We start from the raw sequence: 19,652 nt of genomic DNA, 5'->3' as shown, positions 1-19,652 counted from the left end.
TTGAAAGAAGCCGAAGTCTGCAGCCTGCTGTCACTAATTATAACGTCTGAGTTTAAGCAGCACGGCACTGTATGATCTCTGCTTCAGATCCACCCATAAAACAGACATCTGCAATGTCAACTGTCTAAACCAGGGCTGTTTTATTGTTTTAACCGACACTCTTTCAACTTGGCACCGGGCTGGATTTCTTAAAAATAATTTACCCGCAGTCATTCAGTAGTTGTTGCTAAGAAATGTCACCAATCACTGAGGCGTCTTGATGATCCTAAGTGAAAACAGTGTTGAAAGAACTGTGTATACACGCATTAACATTTACAGCACTGAAGAACTTAAATTATAAATTTATACTCATGCTTTCTGGAAAGTTGGTCAATTTCACTTTGATGGTTTATTGCTGTTGCCGCTATGGGGGTATCTCTTCCCACAAGTGAAATGCTTAGCAGCAGGAACTAAATTTACAGGGTAACATTGCCTTCTAGTAATAATGCACATTTGCAGCTGTATCTGGCTTACTTTTAACACAAGTTACTCATTTTTCATGAAAGGAAAAGATGAAGGTGTGAAAAATAGTTGAAAACATAGTCAGATTGTGCATTTTCTTGTTGTTTTTTATAGGAATCACCAGGATGCTCAGGCAATCAGGTGAGTATACCACCAGATCATTTCATCTCATATGTCATAATGTCTACAAAGTGCTTTAAGCAAGCTGGTTCAGTGGTTGATGCCACCATATCTGAAGTTTCCGTTGTGTAATCTTTTACATTACAGTGCTGAATAAAAAAAAAAAAAGTCACATTATGTTCATTATTTCTTTAGAAACCAACCAAAAAAAAACTGAGCACATGCAATAAATATCACTGCACTGTAACCAGTAGCACCTTTCACCGGCTAAATAGTGCTTTTTCTTCCACTCGCCTGTGTTAATCATTAGCTAGCCTGTCTATGTAATGTGGCCCAGACAGTATTTTAATTAGACTTGCTGGCTGGCTGAGCCTTTGTGCTCAGCTAGACCAAACCAGAGCCAAGCAGAGAGACTGGGCCCGTGTTGACCCGCCTGTTTTCTTTACTGGGTGCCCTGCCAACATCATGGGCGAGGAACGGGGCTGGACAGGGGCCTTGGGGACCGTGGGGACCCAGACTGGGACGCTGAAAAGCGGCAGGGAGGGAGCGGGGTTGTGGAGTTGATAAGCTACCATTGTGGAGCTCTAGTGGTTAGAACTAAACTGGTCATTGTTTGATTTAGTCAGTGTCCAGCTTATCGCTCCACTTATCTGTCTGGCCCCACCCGAGTCCCCGTCTGTGAGAATCTCTCTATGGATCGGCTGCACTTTTCACCCTGTTTCTATTGCAATCTAGTTTCTGCACTCCGCTCTCCCTTTCTCCTTTTCCTGTGGACCACGGCCTTCACCGAAAACATTCAGAATGACGGAGCAGATTAACCAGATTGTGAATAAACCCCTGTCTTGTTTTCATGGCCAATAAGCCCGTTAATGTCTTCTTCAGTGATGTGAAGTTGCTGTTAAAAGTGGCTCTGGGTAGAATCTATTCCTCTCACTTCTCTCCACTCCCTCTCTCTGGCTATCTCTGCTTCCACGTCGGACAATGTCAAACAAACTCGATGATGGAACACAAGAGAGGTTGAATGCCTTTTGCTTGAATTGGAATGGTCATTCTGTTCTTGGACGAAGATTTGCCTCTCCATTCTTTATCACAATAGAGGCTCGGTGGTTTGGAGGAGAGGCACGTCAAACTCTGCTGACAGCCTGACTGCAGGTCAAGACCCTGCTACACATGATGTTCTGTGCTGTTGTTTTTGCCTGCACCAGCAGCCAGCTGGCTAGACTGCTGAAACAGAGTACTGCAATTTCAGCTTCTCGTTATGTTGTTTCTCTTATACATTTTCTTTTCCTACTAGCTGGTCTGTGACAATTATTTCAAACAAATTGCAACATGTTTGATTGATTTATTGAACCTGTATTAATACTGTACACTCTCACAAAAAGTGTTTTTGCATCCTTTTCTAAAGTTCATTCAGAACTGCAACGCCTTTGCTGTACTGTAGCAAGTATGCTCTTGAAATGCCATTAAATGCATGATGAGTGTGTTTATTTCTTATATTCTCAAGTCTCATTTTTACCCCCTTTCTTCTGTTTTTCTCCCTTCCCCTTCTGGTTTAATAAATTTTCATGGCTTCAGGCCCTCCTCAACATTCTTGGTCATCTTTCACTCTGAGCTGTCCTGGCTCTCCAGGTACCTTTCAGTTTTTTCAGTTTTCTCACCCCTTCGTATCTCTGCCTTAAATCATCTCACAATGCTGTGCGTCTCATATTGTAATGAAATCTGACAATGAAATCTTACATCATACATTTTCCGATCAACCCACGAGGTACTTTTATTACTGTGTGACTGTGTGACGCATACTAGAACTCACAGACATCTTCACACTCTACAGCCACTCACAACTTTAAAACCTTTAAAAAAAAAACACCTTTTCACTCGACCCATTTAAAAACATCCCTTTTGTATTAGTTAACTGTATATAAAATTGTATCTGGAAATGTAGTTGCTGTCCTATCACACTCCCCTAACCCCTACCTGGTCATGGCAGATGGCTCCGCCCCTCCCTGAGCCTGGTTCTGCTGGAGGTTTCTTCCTGTTAAAAGGGAGTTTTTCCTTCCCACTGACACCAAGTGCTTGCTCATAGGTGGTTGTCTGATTCTTTTCTCTCTATTTTTCTGGATATAAAGCACCTTGAGTCGTATTTTGTTGGATTTTGTACTATAGAAATAAAACTGAAATGAATTAAATTGAATTGAAATGTTATATTTCTGTCGTTGCAGTGAAGAGGAGTCCTAATAACAGCACGTCCATCGATATCTCCCGAGCCAACAGCTTAACCGATGAGCTAGACGACATGAGCGAGGATATTCCACTGCCTGTGGTAACTGACAAAACTCAGTAAGTCCCAGAGAGCTTCGCCTCCTTCTTTTCTTAAGGCCCCATTTTCTTCTCATCCATCACCCAGCTCTGACCTTTATTCACTGATCTATATTATACTGATTTTCCTACTGGTCATTCAGCTGAAAGGCCTTTTGTCAAAACAGAGAGCCCCTCTAGCTGCTTTCTAAATGTATTTGTTTTTTCCCAACTCCCTTGAGGGTTAAAGAGACTCAACGGCCATATCAGGTACGTAGTGGTGTAAAGAGGATTATCCCTTTAGTCTTGTGAGAAATGTCAAAGAGATCCTTCTCAGCTGATTACATAACACGTTATGGAGCAGCCGGCTTGTCGTCACATGCCCTCAGCAGAAGAGAATTCACTGATGTTGTTTGCTGGTCCAATGTGTGTTCAAGTGTTCAAAAGCGGGAAGGTTTTGCACAGATATATCAGTAGGGTGTGTTCTAAATAAGTCTTAAATAAGTGAAGCATCATTACCTCCAGATTGGTGTTTACCTGCTGCATTGAGAAGTAATACAGAGTCCCTAAAGACTAAACTCTGGAGGCTGGAGGCTTAAAAGATTATGGGCGGTAAAAAGGTTGATTCCTACTTTAACCTCCTAGGACCCTGCGTCCACATATGTGGATATCACATTTTGGGTTATTTAGACCAAAATACTCAATTTTGCTCTACAAGGGCCTGATATCCGCTTACTAGGACATTATACTGCTACTGTTCTATTGAAAATTTAAACTAATATCCTCATATGTGGCTCTCATTTTTCTTAGAAACAAAAAATAGGTAAAAAACAAACAAATCTGGTAGTTCTTTGTTTTTACATTCGTCAGGTCCCAATCAGCCCAAATATCAAAGAGAAATTGAAAATGCATGCCGTGGAAGTGTTCGGGTCGTAGGAGGCTAAATATGTAGACAGGCCAAAGTGTGCATTTCTCAAAGTGATCGCCAGCATTTTTTAATGCAGAATTAAGAGCTTGTGTACTGTAAACATGTAGTAATTTTAATTGTACTGCACTGAGGCACTTGTATGGTTTTGTCCTTGGAGTGAAAACCCCCCCAGCTTCAAGTGTCTTAGGGCGTTTTCACACCTACAGTTTATTAACTGTGGTCCAAATCAGTTGATGATTTGAGTTGTCGAGTTGTAGCGTCCTCCTGCTGTTTGGTTTCTTTTCACAGAGAAAACACCAAGTGAACCAAAATGTGACAATCTCACCATGCAAGAACTTTCATTGGGTGTTTTGGCCAACTAAAGTAAGTACAGGAAGAAGGTGCTGTGTTCTGCATCAAGTGGAAAATGTAGAGAATTTACTCCTGGCTACAGGAAGGCGATTGGCTCAGATTTTCACTGTACACCTGGTAGTTGGGTTGAAACTAAATCCCAATCTCAACATAAAGGAACTCTGGAGTTCATTTGGAACCGGACCGCCTCAAAAGGGTGTTGGCGAGGTTGCTTTGCTCCTTACACAAGTGCTGTTGCCCTTTTTACATCTGCACAAACAAACCACATCATGGTTGGAAAATGAAGTTCCATCTAATGAACTAAATACCTCAGATGTGAAAATGCTCTAAGTAAGGTGTTGGACAACCATGTGTCACAAGAACAGCTTCACTGACTGTTGGCAGTGATTTTCCAAGTCTCTGATTTGTAGTTTGAAGGTGTTGGTGGAGAGTGTTGTCATCCAGAATCTGCTGTTAAGTGTTCAAATTGGTTGAGATGGTGATGGGTTAGTGGTGTTATTGATATTCTGGAAGAAACCGGAATAAGTTCTGAATAGGCGTTCTTCAGTCTGCTATGGCTCTGCGAAACACATCCATCACTCACTGCCATATCTGGCTTGCCTGCTTTTTTTGTTCTCCTTTCTCTGCTCTCTGGAAACCTAAAAGCTTTGTGCACTTCTGTAGATGGAAACCATACAACAATATCCATCAAGTTCTAATTCGAGTTCAGCATATCTGAGACGTAATAAAATCCGCTTCACCCACAGTTGAAGCCAATTCTGGTTCTTAATTGAACTTTAACAAAACCAATTTCAATAGCAAGTTGCACAAGAATGCTTCCACTGTTTCTCTTGCAGGCTTTTCCCTTGCTTGTTTGTGGCATTAGTCCAGGATTGTTCCTCCATAAAGCACTTGAATTCCACTGACTCTCCTGCTGTTTTTCTTCATCTCTTTCTTTTCTTTGTTTTTCTTTTCTTAACCTCGTCATCCCTCCATGCTCCCCTGATCTTATCTGCTGGTCAGAGGGACGCTGTGGAAAATGTAAGATTTTGCAAGTAAAGTCTCCAAAACTAACTAAACCCCTATTTATCATTTGATGTGTTTGCCACTCCTGTAAAAATGTGATAACGTAAAACATATATTTTTATGATAAAAGTATCTGGAACTCTTGGAACAGAAAGGAGCTCATCTTCTAGTGTAGAATAGATTGACACCATTATTATATGATCAGTGGAAACAAGACAGGTGTGCCCATGTATAGTGACAGGCTGAGTGCTAACTACAGATACCATATTAATTAACTGTTAAAATGACGCACTCTGAATCCAAAGAGCTTTTACAGAAGTGTTCAGGTGTATGTTTAAAAAACAAAAACGAATATGCAAAGAAACTTTATTTATAACTTACATGAACTTAATCTTTCCTGTTTTTTTGCAATTATCTATTGTAACACATAGGGAACATTATGGTATACTACAACATTATTAGCCTTACTATAAAATTTCAAGTTTGTGTCAAAACATTTTAAAGGTACTTGATGATGTGTTTTAACTTTGTAATGCTCAAAACTTGTAAAATCAAGTTAAAACTGAGGGTTTTCTTCCAATTTACACACAGTAGAAAAACGTGAATGAGGGTTTAAGCTGTCACTTGAGAAAGCATCATGCTGAAAACAAAACAAATCTCGTTAGACTTGAGAAAAAGAATTGCTGACAAAGGAGGAGGTAGATATATAAAGTTATCACGTTGTTTCCAAGTGAAATTCAAAGAGAGCAACACAGCCTGGCAGAGGCAGCAAGCAAAATATTTCAAAGATTGTAAAGAAATCTAGTGAGAAATGTGTCTAAAGACTCTGGAACAACTGCTAGTGACTTATCTAAGTCAGAAATTGGAGTCTCAAAGAAGTTAATCGCTAGAATCCTGCACAGGAATGGACTGAGACCAAGAAAAACTCAAGAAGCACAGACACCTTTAAGCCACACTGAAGTATGCTGAGGACAACCTGGACTGGAAGTGCATCCTTTGATCAGATGACACAAAACTAGAGCTCTTTGGCCACAGAGACGCTGCTTATGTTTGGAGAAAGAAGGGAAAGGCCTACAACCACAAGAACTCCATCCCCACAGTGAAACAGTGCTGGGAATATTAAGCCGTGGGGACACTTCAGTATGTCTGGAACTAGGAATCTCAACAAGGTAGAAGGAATAATGAGGACAGAAGGTTGTGTGAAGACTTTATAAGAAAACCTCAAGCAGCAAAACTCAGTCTGAGTCATCGCTTTGTTTTCCAACACCACCACGACAACTCAAAACATACGTCGCTCCTGGTGATGAACCACCTCCAGTAGTTCAATGCGAAAGTTATTCTGGATGTTTTTCAGAAATAGTTGAATTTACTTTGCACACAGAAACTAAATTAAGCATCCCAATAGCCAAACTAGTATGTTTGTAAAAGCTTTGTTAAAAACCTCTTGCTCTATTTAACTGCACTTGGGAAATACTTAAATGAATCTGATAAAAATCTGGACTTCCTTAGTGACAGCTATGTTTATCTGCGTCTGTTTATCTTCCACATGCTCTTTTTTTTTTGCCTTACGTGTGTTTGTGCGTGACAGTTTGCGTGTGGGTGTGAGACCCTTTGAGTGTGTGAGAGTGAGCTCCAGAGACGGACAGTAATTTGTTTTCATTTGTATCCATCTCTGCTGTGCTCATATTTGGGCCTTGCTGGGCACTCCCATAGCAGCGGGTTTGTTTTGCCCCTGGTGTCACGCCACCAAGGACAGCACTGTCATTTGCCATCCTTATCTGGATTTCTGCAGCTACTAGATCCACCCTTTCTGCCCTGGGCGAATTGCGTGCGCCCACGCTATATCAGTTTTCTGTTACTTTATATTCTGAAATGTTTTGGACTTCCTTCCACAGCTTCCAGCTGTAATGTGAGTTTGACTCTTTCTGTAGTGACGGTTGCCACTTGTTCATTCATTCTACATTTCTGGTATCTCTATCGCTTTAATTCTTCAGCGACAGCAGCGGCTGGAACATTCCACTGTTTGTTTGGCTTCACTAAAGCAGACTACCCCCAAAATGTGCATGCATGTATGTTTATTCACATGTGAGAGAGAGAGAGAGACATCAATACAGCTGGCTGTGATGTCTCTGGGCTTCTGAAGAGGAAGTGGTGCGGGGCAGCGTCCGCACGCAATCATGTCTTTGTTCCTCTGAACCCCAGACATGCACAAGCTCACTGTTGTTACGTCACTGCTGTTTGCCCTGTTTGTTTCAAAGCGTCTCACTGTGATTCTTTTATAGGTTGCATGAAATAAGTTTTTTTTTTTTTTTGTTAAAAGGAACACAAAGTGAAGAAACGCAGACATTAAATGCACTTGTTTCACAGTCATCACTCTTCCTTTTTTTTAAAAACATGTCCTTTGCTCTTTGTTTACCTATCCTCCTGCAAATGAGACTTGGTTTTGGTACGATTCAAGCAAACACTTGTTTCCGTGGATTGTGTACACGCATGTGAGAACCTAGTGGCTTAGTGGTTTTGATGTGATGTGCTGTGTGTGTACTCATGTACTGTCGCGCACTCTGATTTTGTAAATTTGTGAGATTTAGTGGTTGGCTGTTTAATGAAATCATAACAAACCCCAGCAGGGCTGCTGATCCTAAACCCAACCCCGCAGCAGATTGACATTTACCCTCTTGGAGAATGAGTAAATGTTTCCAAGTACACTTCTTAGCCCCTAAACAGAGGAAGGCCTTGTTTAGCTGATTGCAGTGATTGTGTCCTCTCTCCCCCTGGTTTCTGCTCTAATTTACTTGTTTCTTTCTGTTCTCCTTGACTCTTTCCTGCCTCTCCGTGTACCCAATAACTCCCCTAGTTGCAGTGCCAGATCTAGAATCTGTGTCGTCTTGTGACCTGAGGCTGTCACCCCTTTTCCCTTCCGGGTGTGGCCTCCTACTCCTTTCAGACCTGTAAAAGTCAGCATGGGCCACCTGCAGGCAGATCTTAATTAGTTCCTCTCTCACAAACTAAGACGAGAGAAACAATGCCACTGCAGCACCACAGGAGGGTTTGAAGGCACAGATGCACATGCATCACGGCCTGCTCTCTTCAAGTAGGGGCCTCTCGCTCCTTAGGAACCAGCGTCTTTTGTGCAGCTCTCCGAACAAATTGACTTTTTGTCCGTGTGGCCTCAGTATCCCAGTCTTGTCTACTGTACTCTGATACTGACGGCATGATTTCCAACATATGGTACTCAGTCAAGAGGGGAAAAATCTCCAATGCATTGCTGTCTGTCTTTTTAAACATTGAGTAATGTCACTCCCCCCCCCCTCCCCCCTTCACCATTCTCCTCAACTGTTTGCTTCAAAACATGTGTAGGCCAGGTAGTTTTATGGGACCTTATGTAAGATTCAACAGTGAATCTAATGTTAAAATACCCAGTAAATCCTCTTAAAATTTTTTGGCCTTTCTGCCAAGTATTATAATGACAAATTAGACTAGGCGAGAGCCCTGCTTTGGGCACATGCGCGAAACACACACACGCACGCAGACAAATGACGAGGTAAGCTCAGCCTCCTGCCCTGCTACAAGAAAAGCTGCCTGAGTACTGCTGCTTTATGACTAGATAGGGAAAAAAATGAGAAAGAAAAGAACTAATTGTGCCCAGCTTCTTGACTCTTTGCCAGTTTCTAGAGCCTACAAAAGACAGAAAATAGTCTTGGAGCAGTAAAGCAGCCACACACTGATTCATATCCTCTGGATAACAGAGCTGTATGGAAGCATATTCAGTATTTAATCTTATTACAGACTCTGGCTTATTATATGGATGCTGACCTCCACACGGCATTTACTCACTTGGACGATTAGAAATGCTTTAATTCTACTCAGTGAGCCAAAAAACGTTGCACCATAAATGCTGCAGCTATGCTGGCATTAGAGAACAATAGAAGTTTAAATTGGCTTCCTTTTTACAGGCATGGTTTTAGCTGGGTGTCTTGTGGTGTAATTGCTGCAGTGTTCATAACTCTTTTGTCAAATTTTTTTTTCACAGATTCTAATTATCCGCGTGCATGCCGTGTCTGCTTTTGGTAAACGGAGTCACGCAACTTGTGGATAAACTTCCAGCTTACTGGATGCACCAGAGAAACGTTACACTGACTCCAATGCAGTCTCTACTGACTCTACACTGACTGACCTTCAGCATCTTTCCTGTAGTGCAACAGGAAAAATAGCATTTCAGCTGAAAACACATTAAAAATGCAACGTCCAGATGAAGACTATCCACTTTCTGGATGATTTAGCATGCATCAAAACAAGTTAGATGATCCTTCTCCTCTTTAGCTCAGAATATGCAGTGTCCATGTTTTCCAAAAAGAATTTCAAATTTAAATTTGATCCATTTTTTCACTTTGCCTCAGTCGATTTTTAATGAGCTTTAGATGACAGCGTTCCTGAATCATGCTACCATATGGCTTCTTTGCATGATAGAGTTTCAGACTGTATTTGCAGATGGCATAGTCAACTGTGTTCACATACAGTAATTTCAAGAAGAGTCCAAGCAGTGATTTCCATGACAGTATCACGCCTGTTTTTAATGCAGTGCTGCCCGAGGGCCCAAAGCTCATCCAGTGCTGATTTTCGGCCTTTTCCTTTGCACACAGAGATTTTTGCAGACTGACTGAATCTTTTGATGATAATATGTGTTGTAGATAACAAGGTATTCAGAGCCTTTCCAATATTATGTTGAAGAACATTTTTCTGGAGTTGTTCCAGAATTTGTAGACATGGCCTTTGCAGATTGGGCAACCTCTGTCCAATTTTACTTCTCAAAAAATCTGCCTCTTTAAGATGAAGATTTTACTGACCTGCTGCCAGTTAACATAATCAGTGCCAAAATGTTCCTCAAGTTGTTGTTTTTCAGGCTTTTGTCACCCTCAAGATGCTCAAGGTGCTGTGTTTACGGTGTTCTGTCATGAATAAAATATGGTTTGAGGAGATTTGCAAATCATTTCATTCTGATTTTATTTACAATTTAAACAGTGTCCCAAGTTTTTTGGAATCGTGGTTAAGGCAGCAAAAAAAAGGTCCTAGTTCTTTCTTCTGCACGGCATTACACTAAGATGTTACGAGTCATTTATGAAGTAAACACAGAGCAATTGTTCACATATTTCTTTGCTACAAATGCTTCTATATACCCTTACTCTTTCATTCAATACTTTTCAATATTGCATGGTGAAAATCTGATAGCTGAGAAAAAGCAGAAAAGCAGAATGCAAAAACAAAGCTCCATTTTGGATAGATGTAACTTCTTTTTTTTATTAGAAGTAGCTTTGAGGCTTCCTCTTTTTTTAGCATGGGATTAATTTTGGTAGCAGGAGAGCACTATGTAGAACCTGAAGGCTCTTGTTACATGCCAAAAGCATGTAACACAATTACAAAAGTTGGCAAACCTGAGTCAAACAAGGAGAAAGAACCATATTGAGATCATGGACCGTTTTAATGCTTTCACATAGTGAATGAAATGATAAGTCTGCTTTTGCTCTAGTGCCAAATAATGAGCAAATTCTCCCTCCAAGGCCAAAAGGAGAATCTGAAGGCCTTGTTTTATGATGTGCAGGTCACACACAGAGCAATAAAGAGAACTTTCAGGGACTTTTTTTTTTTTTTTAAATTAAAGAGTGTATTTAGTTTGGCTTTACACTAGCCATCCTGCATTAATGAAGGCACCTCATGCTGCTCTTATTAGGGATGAATGTTTACTCCCCCTCAGTGGTGTTGGTGATTCTAGGACGGTTTTATGGTGAGGGGACCATCAACAACTAAGCGAATGGCCCTCTTTATGGCCTCTTACCGCAGGTTGGGAAAATCCAGCGAGTCAGCAGGCAAGTACTGCATAAATAACCCATCCAGACATAATTTTAAACAAAAAAAACAAGATTCGCTCATCAGCACAATGTCTAACTGTGACATCCAGATTATTTCCAGGTCCGTATGAAGTGGCTTTAAAAGATATGCGTGCCACTTTCGACCCCATTAGCGTTAATGAAATCTGCAATCTGGAGCGCAGACAGAGGTGGACTGAACCAAGCAAATCACGCAGTGCTGTTTTTGGAGGTATCCCGGTGTGGTGCGGGGTTCAGGCTACAGTTAATAGTATTTGAAGCTGCAGCCAGACTTCATTGAAACGATCAGATTTTTTGTAAAAATAAATTAATGTGCAAAACCAAAACAAAAGAGAAAGTGTGTGGATGTGTCCTATCTCTTATATGAGAATTATTTTATTGATTACTGCCCAAAATGTTTTCAAAAATGCAACATTCTCACTTATTTCTGGTGACCATAAAACTGTGTGGGGGAAAAACAGTCAGTGGAGATGCTTGTGTTTGCAGGTCTCATCTGCCTCAGGGCCACGTTTAAAATCCTAGGAATCAGCTGTAAACGCTCTGCCCTGCACTCCTTAATTATACCATCAGTTTCTCTTCATTTCCACTGCAAAGACACAATTCCCAAAGAAGAAGGGGAAAAAAGAAAAAGCAGATCATGGAAAAGGAAAATGACCTCAGGAAATTTCTGTTTTCACAGCCTGATTCACCGAGCAGCTCCGTGACGTCACGGCTGCCGATCCTTTTGTTTAGGGACAAGAAAATATTGAGAAAAAAGAAAGAAAGAAAAATGTTTGTTTTCATTAGACCAGAGCGCTGTTAACAATTACACACCCGTGAGGACAAAGGTAATGACAATTTGTGTTTTTGTTAGCTGCCCTCATAATTTAATTGTTTCCATCCAGAATGTCGTTTGACCATTTGGTTCTAGTTAATGATGTTTGTGCTAATGGGCTGTAATGCATGCTAACGTTCAGGCTGAATATACATTATAAACTAATGAAACCAACATAATTACCTAAAATTGAATTATTAGGATGCCTAATAATGGAAGTCAAGATAAGGTAGCTTGGGGATATTTTTTTCCCACTTGAGCACAGCCATTAACAAACTGAAGATAAACTCCAGATGGTTTGGAACGGTGCATTTATTTTTTAATTATTCCCAAACAAGGTTACTTTATGAAGAAGAAGAAGAAGAAGAAAAAAATCACATTATGGACCAAAACAGAAAAAAACCCCAAAGCCAATAATAATTTTAATAAAGATGTCAAAACACTGTAATTAAATCATGTGATTAATGGCACCACACAGCTGGTATGGTAAAAATAGCGAAACAGTCTGTAAAATTACTTGGAAAAACTTCCCAGCAAAGACCAAAAGTATAAAACCTAAGAACAAAAAAAGAAAATGTGTGGCAGAAATAGGGGGTTATTTGTTTTACCTCCACTTTACTTTTAATTTCACGCTGTAGATTAGACATAGAGAGGGGTTAGGGTTAGTAACCAGGAGCAACTAACCTACTGCGTTAGTTGTATTAATATGCCACAACTACACTGCATTTATGTTGTTTTTCTTTGTGTGTTTTGTTCCATATATCTTAGTTGCAAAGCAGGTCCTCATACTTGGTGTGCGAATGTGTGTTTAGTTTGCCCGGCACACTTCACAGCAGTCTTTGCACTAATCCTGACAGCTTCCACTTTAACTGTAGTGAAATCAAAGTAAGGCCCAACCCAGTCCCTACTTGGAGGACTCTGTGCAGATGCTTGGCTGTGTGCTCGAGGCGCGCCTCCCTCTCCGCTCGCATTAGAAGCACCTGTATAAATACGATCTCTCGACTTCTGCGTGTGTGTTTCGCTCTGTGCTCTTGTCCCTTACGCCTCCCACCGCCACTACCACCACCACCCCTTCCTCAGTACAGGGCTCAGTTTCTTCTTTGCTCTCGTTAATAAAAACAGTAATCTGCAGCAGCACCTGAGTGACCTGTTTGTACAGCCAGTCCCGTTGCCTTGCGAAGCTCTTTGGCTACTGTTTTTTTTTTTTTTTTTTCTTTTGCTCAGCTCTCCTACTCTCAGGTTTTCAAATAGACCAGTCCTGCTATTTGATGTGGGCTCGAGGAAGGGGGTGGGGGTTTATTCAGGTGTGGTGAGTCTGACGACCGATGCTGCTACCACCCTGCCTCTGATGTTGTGTCCATCGGCAGCCAGGTGCTGGAGCTCCATCAGAGAGGCCACTGTTCCGAACCTGCGGATGAATAGAGGGCCCATTGATGGCGCTCGTCTGTGGGGCGCTGCGGTTTCTCCCCTCTTACACGCACAAGCAGGGGTAGATGGTGGACCAGGGCGTTTACCTGCTGGAGAGAAAAGGGGCTGACCAAAGGGGAGCCGCAACATTCTGGCCTAGCTTTTGGCCGCCGGGGAACTTGTAATATGGTTCATGTGTCCACATGTCCCGATGTGTTTGAGAGGGTATTCACTCCCACTCTGGGCGAGTGCCTGTCCCACCTGTTTGAATAAGACTCACTCTGTTTGAGCCAGAGGTTGAATGTGGATGTGTCCTGACATCATGTCAAGGATACATCCACTGAATATAAGGTTGGAGGGTTTGGGTGTAGTTGGATTAATAATACTTCCCTTTAGAGTGAAATATTTCTGGCCACATTATTATGTACACATTGCTATTCCCAGGTTGGACCCCCTTCTGCCTTAATTCTTCATGCCACATTCCTTAGAGCTTTTGGTCCTTGTTGACATGACAGAGTCACACAGTTGCTGCACATCCACGATGTGATTCTACTATTCCATCTCATCCCAGAGGTGCTGTATCATCTCATCCCACGGTCAGCAACAATACTCAGGTAGGCTAGTGTTAAAGTGATGCTTAGTTGGTGCTATGGTAGTACTGTTACACATTGTCTATTCTACTGCTTTGGTCCAAGGTAGTTCTCGGTTTAACATGTTGTGCATTCAGAAATGCTCCTCTACTCCTTCCATGATTGTAACGAGTTACTGTTGCCTTCGTATCAGCTTAAAGCAGTCTTGCCGTCCTTCTCAGACTTCTGACACCAACAACACATTTTTGCCCACAGAACTGCTGCTCGTTGGGCATTTTCCCCTTTTCCTGATCATACTCTTTAAACACCAGTGATGGCTATGTGTGGAAAATCCCTGTAGTTTATGAAATACTCTCACAGGTTTGTCCGGTACCAACTGCCATTCCACATACAAAGTCACTTAAAAAACTTTCTTCCCCACTATTGATTTAAAAATCAGCAGGTTGCTTTAAACAGGTTACAACCCTAAAGCATTGAGTTGCTGCCACGCGACTCACTCACTCATGTGGAGATTTTTTTAAGAATACAGAGAAATATGGACGTTTTCATATGAATTTCACCGCAATAAAAATTCAGCAGATAACTGAAGGTGTAATTGTGTTCTGTGAATTGGGTTTTAAATGACTTTTTTTTTTGTGGTATAAAAACGTCTTAAGAAACTCTCTTCTTATACTTATTGCTGAAAGCATGAGAAAAAGCAACGATTCACAGTTACCTGACCACAAATATGTTTTTCCTTTTTTTTGAGAACGGGCAGCTTATACTTCCTGGTAGTTCAACTTAGCAGAATTTATGTGAATTCTCTGAAAGAAAAAATCTGTCTTCAGTTGAAATCCACTCCTATGAACGTTTCTTTATCACACTGACCACTGTGACATCAAGCCCTGAAATTAGTTGCCCGAGTATCGCTTCTATCATGACACCATCGAGGGAACTTTGCGCTTTGCAAGATTTATAGGAGGCACAGTTTCACAACCTCACACACTTGCAGCTGTTCCACTGAGAAGTTTTGCCTTTTCTTCTTAGAGAAACCCAACCACAGTGCTTTTCTGGTTGCGTTTCTCACTAAGTGTGGCGTTAGAAGTTTATTTTCCATGGCAGTACGAGGAAAAAGGTAAGCCATTTTCAGGATTAAAGTGAAAAAAGAGAGAAAAAACTGACTTTCTTGTTGCTGTATATTATATAATCCTTGTATCAGCGATAAAGAAGCAGTCAGCAGGTTATCGGTCAAAGACTTAAAATATCTCTGGGAACAGATGTTTTAAATTAGTGGAAAGAAAAGTTGTAAATCATGAAAAAGTGGGACCAGGTAAGCCTTGGTGATGTGTCGCCCAAACCCCTCCATGCACCTTTATTTTTTTTCCACTCTTGTTAATAGGAGCTATATAGAGCCCAGTTCTTAATTAAAGGCCCCCCAAGGGGCTGTAGCAGTAAATGAGACTAATAACCTTCCAAATAAGTCCCTGCTAGTGCTGAAAGGCTGGTCTCTTTATACTGCAAGTGTATATGTGCTATAAAGCTTTTTTCCAGCACACTAAAGCAATTTTATAGCTCTGTTTTATTCTTTTCTTTTAAAGCCTGTCAGAAGAACAGGGGAGAAAGTCAGCGAGGGTATCTGTGGATCAAAAATAGTGCAGTGCAGTGCCACTGGTTCAGGTTTGACCCCTGAAAAGTGGTAAATTCACAAGATTTACATGCAATACCCTACACTAATGTGTTATTCACTGCCTTATTCAGGGTTATGAAGATGTGTTAACAAAGTTATGCAGCATAATTAGATACAATTTGAGATGTAATTCAATTTTTTCATACTTTCTACTGAATGAGTGTTTGTATGACACTAGATGGATAATGTTTTCTGCTTGTGTGTGTGTGAATGCACTTGAATATTTTAAATAAACCATAAAACCCCCAAAACACGAAATGTAAAAAAAAAAAAAATTCTAATTAATTTACTGGTCATTATTGTCGGGTTTTAAAGTTATGTGGTGCACACAGCTCGAACACTGATATAAAAATTAAACAAGAAGACGTTTCTAAGCATAGATTAGAAATGAGAGTGGCATAAATGTGGGTAGTGTGATCTGATCAGAGATCATTTGATGGTGACAGATGATAATGTTCGTCATCAGTGAGCTGAAAAACATCAACACGCGCTGGCGTTTGTCAAAGTAGGTTATTATGGTAAGGCTTTGTGGACCGTTATGGGTGCGTCTCAAAACATACTCGTGGTAATCAAACACTAAACAGATCTGTAAGATAGACAGGGGGTTGTTTTGGGAACAATTTGGATGTAATTACTAATAAAGTCAGGATTTAGTTTAGCCAGGACTTTACAAATACATTACAGAAATACTACGAGTAATACAGTATTAAATGCAATAATTCCTCAAAACATATAAAAACATTTTACTTTTTTTTTTTTTAATTTCTGATAAAAAAATTTTAACTTAGTGTTTAAATAATCAAGGCCTTTTCCTAAATTGTAGAACGAAAAATACCCAAAATGTGTAACTTTTAAATTGAGACTGTAAAAGAAGCGCACACTGCTGCACTTTATATTTATTTTAGAATAGTCCTACAGAAAATGCAGCATCTTACTGTAATGACACATAAAATAAAGTATGTACCTGTACCTGGCAAATAACATCTTATTTAAATTAAATTACATCTTAATAGGAGATTCACATCTTGGATGTGCAGCCAACAAATCTGGTAATCAAAGCCTGTGACCTGATTAACAGTGTTTTAAGAAAAGGTTTGTATTTTTTAACGGCATGTGCATAATTTATTTATTTTTTACCCATGTGGAATAAAAATCCCAAGGGAAAGAAAACTGAGTATCTCAGCAGAGCAAACAAGAAAAAAAACAACACATGTGAGCAGTACAGAGGCGAGTGGAGGATGGGAGCTATGACTCGGGGAGGTAAATAAATTCCTCTCATTGACCAGCAGGCTGTACTGTAGCGACATCACTCCTCCTTGGATGGTCTGGCCTACGGTTTCGGAGCTCTTTCTGTGTTTTGATGTTTTCGTGTAGATTTAACAATTTCATCCTCCGAGAGTGAGGAAGAGCAGAGGGGACAGGTTTGAGCTCAAGTGGAAACCTCCACGTTTTTTAGGGGTTTGGTGTCCGCAGTCGGGTGTGGCCCCCAAACCACCACATTAACACCACCAACCACCATCATTGCTATTACCATGGTCATGTCCCACCACCACCCCTCCCTCCTTTTTTCTTGTTTTCGAGCAGGAGAAACAGATGAAAGTGCAGATTGACAAAACCACAGTTTCCTTACTTTATCAGAGCTGTGCCATTCTCTCTGCAGTCCAGTACTGCTCAGTTTGTTTGTTTGTTTTCCCCTCTTCAGACATTGTGCTACAGTTTCCCTGTGAACAATAGGTATGGTCTGCCAGTTCCAAAAGAGTTGATAACGGGCACTTTTATCTCCGTTGTAGCAAAGCACGGATCAAAAATAATGTGCTATCTGTTTGGATGTACAAAGTGTGTGCTGTGCATTTCTCTGAATCTGCAAGCTCTGCTTGGTGTGTAACTCTAGTATTTACATAACATTGTTTTCTTTTTCCAGACTGTAGTTCAAGTCACACATATGCTCTCCTCCTGTCTCCCCACTGTCTCTCTTACTCTCTTTCCTTCTGCCTGTTTCTGTCACATTTTCTCTCTTGGCCTCAGTACAAGTACTAGCAGTTGTCAGTTTCAGGAAATGCATTGCTCTCTTTTGGGAAGTGAGGTATCTGCCTTTGGGCTGGTTGTTTTTTTCTTTTTCTCTTTTCTTTTTTTTCCCTCTTTTTCATAATTTGTACAGTGGGGCAAAAAAGTATTTAGTCAGCCACCGATTGTGCAAGTTCCCCCACCTAAAATGATGACAGAGGTCAGTAATTTGCACCAGAGGTACACTTCAACTGTGAGAGACAGAATGTGAAAAAAAAATCCATGAATCCACATGGTAGGATTTGTAAAGAATTTATTCGTAAATCAGGGTGGAAAATAAGTATTTGGTCAATAACAAAAATACAACTCAATACTTTGTAACATAACCTTTGTTGGCAATAACAGAGGTCAAACGTTTACTATAGGTCTTTACCAGGTTTGCACACACAGTAGCTGGTATTTTGGCCCATTCCTCCATGCAGATCTTCTCGAGAGCAGTGATGTTTTGGGGCTGTCGCCGAGCAACACGGACTTTCAACTCCCGCCACAGATTTTCTATGGGGTTGAGGTCTGGAGACTGGCTAGGCCACTCCAGGACTTTCAAATGCTTCTTACGGAGCCACTCCTTTGTTGCCCGGGCGGTGTGTTTTGGATCATTGTCATGTTGGAAGACCCAGCCTCGTTTCATCTTCAAAGTTCTCACTGATGGAAGGAGGTTTTGGCTCAAAATCTCACGATACATGGCCCCATTCATTCTGTCCTTAACACGGATCAGTCGTCCTGTCCCCTTGGCAGAAAAACAGCCCCATAGCATGATGTTTCCACCCCCATGCTTCACAGTAGGTATGGTGTTCTTGGGATGCAACTCAGTATTCTTCTTCCTCCAAACACGACGAGTTGAGTTTATACCAAAAAGTTCTACTTTGGTTTCATCTGACCACATGACATTCTCCCAATCCTCTGCTGTATCATCCATGTGCTCTCTGGCAAACTTCAGACGGGCCTGGACATGCACTGGCTTCAGCAGCGGAACACGTCTGGCACTGCGGGATTTGATTCCCTGCCGTTGTAGTGTGTTACTGATGGTGACCTTTGTTACTTTGGTCCCAGCTCTCTGCAGGTCATTCACCAGGTCCCCCCGTGTGGTTCTGGGATCTTTGCTCACCGTTCTCATGATCATTTTGACCCCACGGGATGAGATCTTGTGTGGAGCCCCAGATCGAGGGAGATTATCAGTGGTCTTGTATGTCTTCCATTTTCTGATGATTGCTCCCACAGTTGATTTTTTTCACACCAAGCTGCTTGCCTATTGTAGATTCACTCTTCCCAGTCTGGTGCAGGTCTACAATACTTTTCCTGGTGTCCTTCGAAAGCTCTTTGGTCTTGGCCATGGCGGAGTTTGGAGTCTGACTGTTTGAGGCTGTGGACAGGTGTCTTTTATACAGATGATGAGTTCAAACAGGTGCCATTCATACAGGTAACGAGTGGGGGACAGAAAAGCTTCTTACAGAAGACGTTACAGGTCTGTGAGAGCCAGAGATTTTCCTTGTTTGAGGTGACCAAATACTTATTTTCCACCCTAATTTACGAATAAATTCTTTACAAATCCTACCATGTGAATTCATGGATTTTTTTTTCACATTCTGTCTCTCACAGTTGAAGTGTACCTCTGGTGCAAATTACTGACCTCTGTCATCATTTTAGGTGGGGGAACTTGCACAATCGGTGGCTGACTAAATACTTTTTCGCCCCACTGTAACTTTTATCGTCTGCTTTACGGGAAGCGGAGTTCCTCCGTGCACACAGAGCTGTTCGCTCGGTTCTCCCTTGGTGTTGTTTTATGACTGTACGCAGGCTGATACACACTGCCCGTCTTTGCAGATATGTATTTAAATGAATGGATAGCTAGGGAGATTGGATGCAAAGCAGCCCTTTTTATTGCTTTATTACTCTGTGTGCGAACAGTGAGAGGTTGTAAGTGTGTCCGTGTGTGTGTAAACTCTTGCTGCACATGTGCTCACGAACACATGTACACACAGCTTAGCTCACATCGTGATTCTCTCCTGGCGACCCAAACGCATTTACACTG

General features: G+C 41.2%; 1 protein-coding gene across 3 annotated transcripts in view; it reads left to right on the top strand.

Annotated features, from left to right (window-relative positions):
- Positions 1-19,652, top strand: part of kcnq1.2 (potassium voltage-gated channel, KQT-like subfamily, member 1.2) — a 176,037-nt gene that overhangs the window by 34,777 nt on the left and 121,608 nt on the right. The window contains exons 12-15 of one of the 3 annotated variants that reach the window (XM_026175318.2): positions 616-642; positions 2,197-2,250; positions 2,841-2,958; positions 9,231-13,114. In XM_026175318.2, coding sequence (XP_026031103.1) covers positions 616-642; positions 2,197-2,250; positions 2,841-2,958; positions 9,231-9,237 — 206 coding nt within the window. In that variant the 3' untranslated portion in view covers positions 9,238-13,114. Of the gene's footprint in view, positions 1-615; positions 643-2,196; positions 2,251-2,840; positions 2,959-9,230; positions 13,115-19,652 lie in introns of those variants that run through there. The other 2 variants (XM_026175314.2, XM_026175315.2) reach the window with 2 other exon arrangements.

Source organism: Astatotilapia calliptera, chromosome 7 (assembly GCF_964374335.1).
Source record: "Astatotilapia calliptera chromosome 7, fAstCal68.1, whole genome shotgun sequence".
In the NCBI taxonomy this organism is placed as follows: Eukaryota; Metazoa; Chordata; class Actinopteri; order Cichliformes; family Cichlidae; genus Astatotilapia; species Astatotilapia calliptera.
The sequence above is the reverse complement of the archived record's forward strand: the minus strand, read 5'-3'. Positions and strand labels throughout refer to the sequence as shown.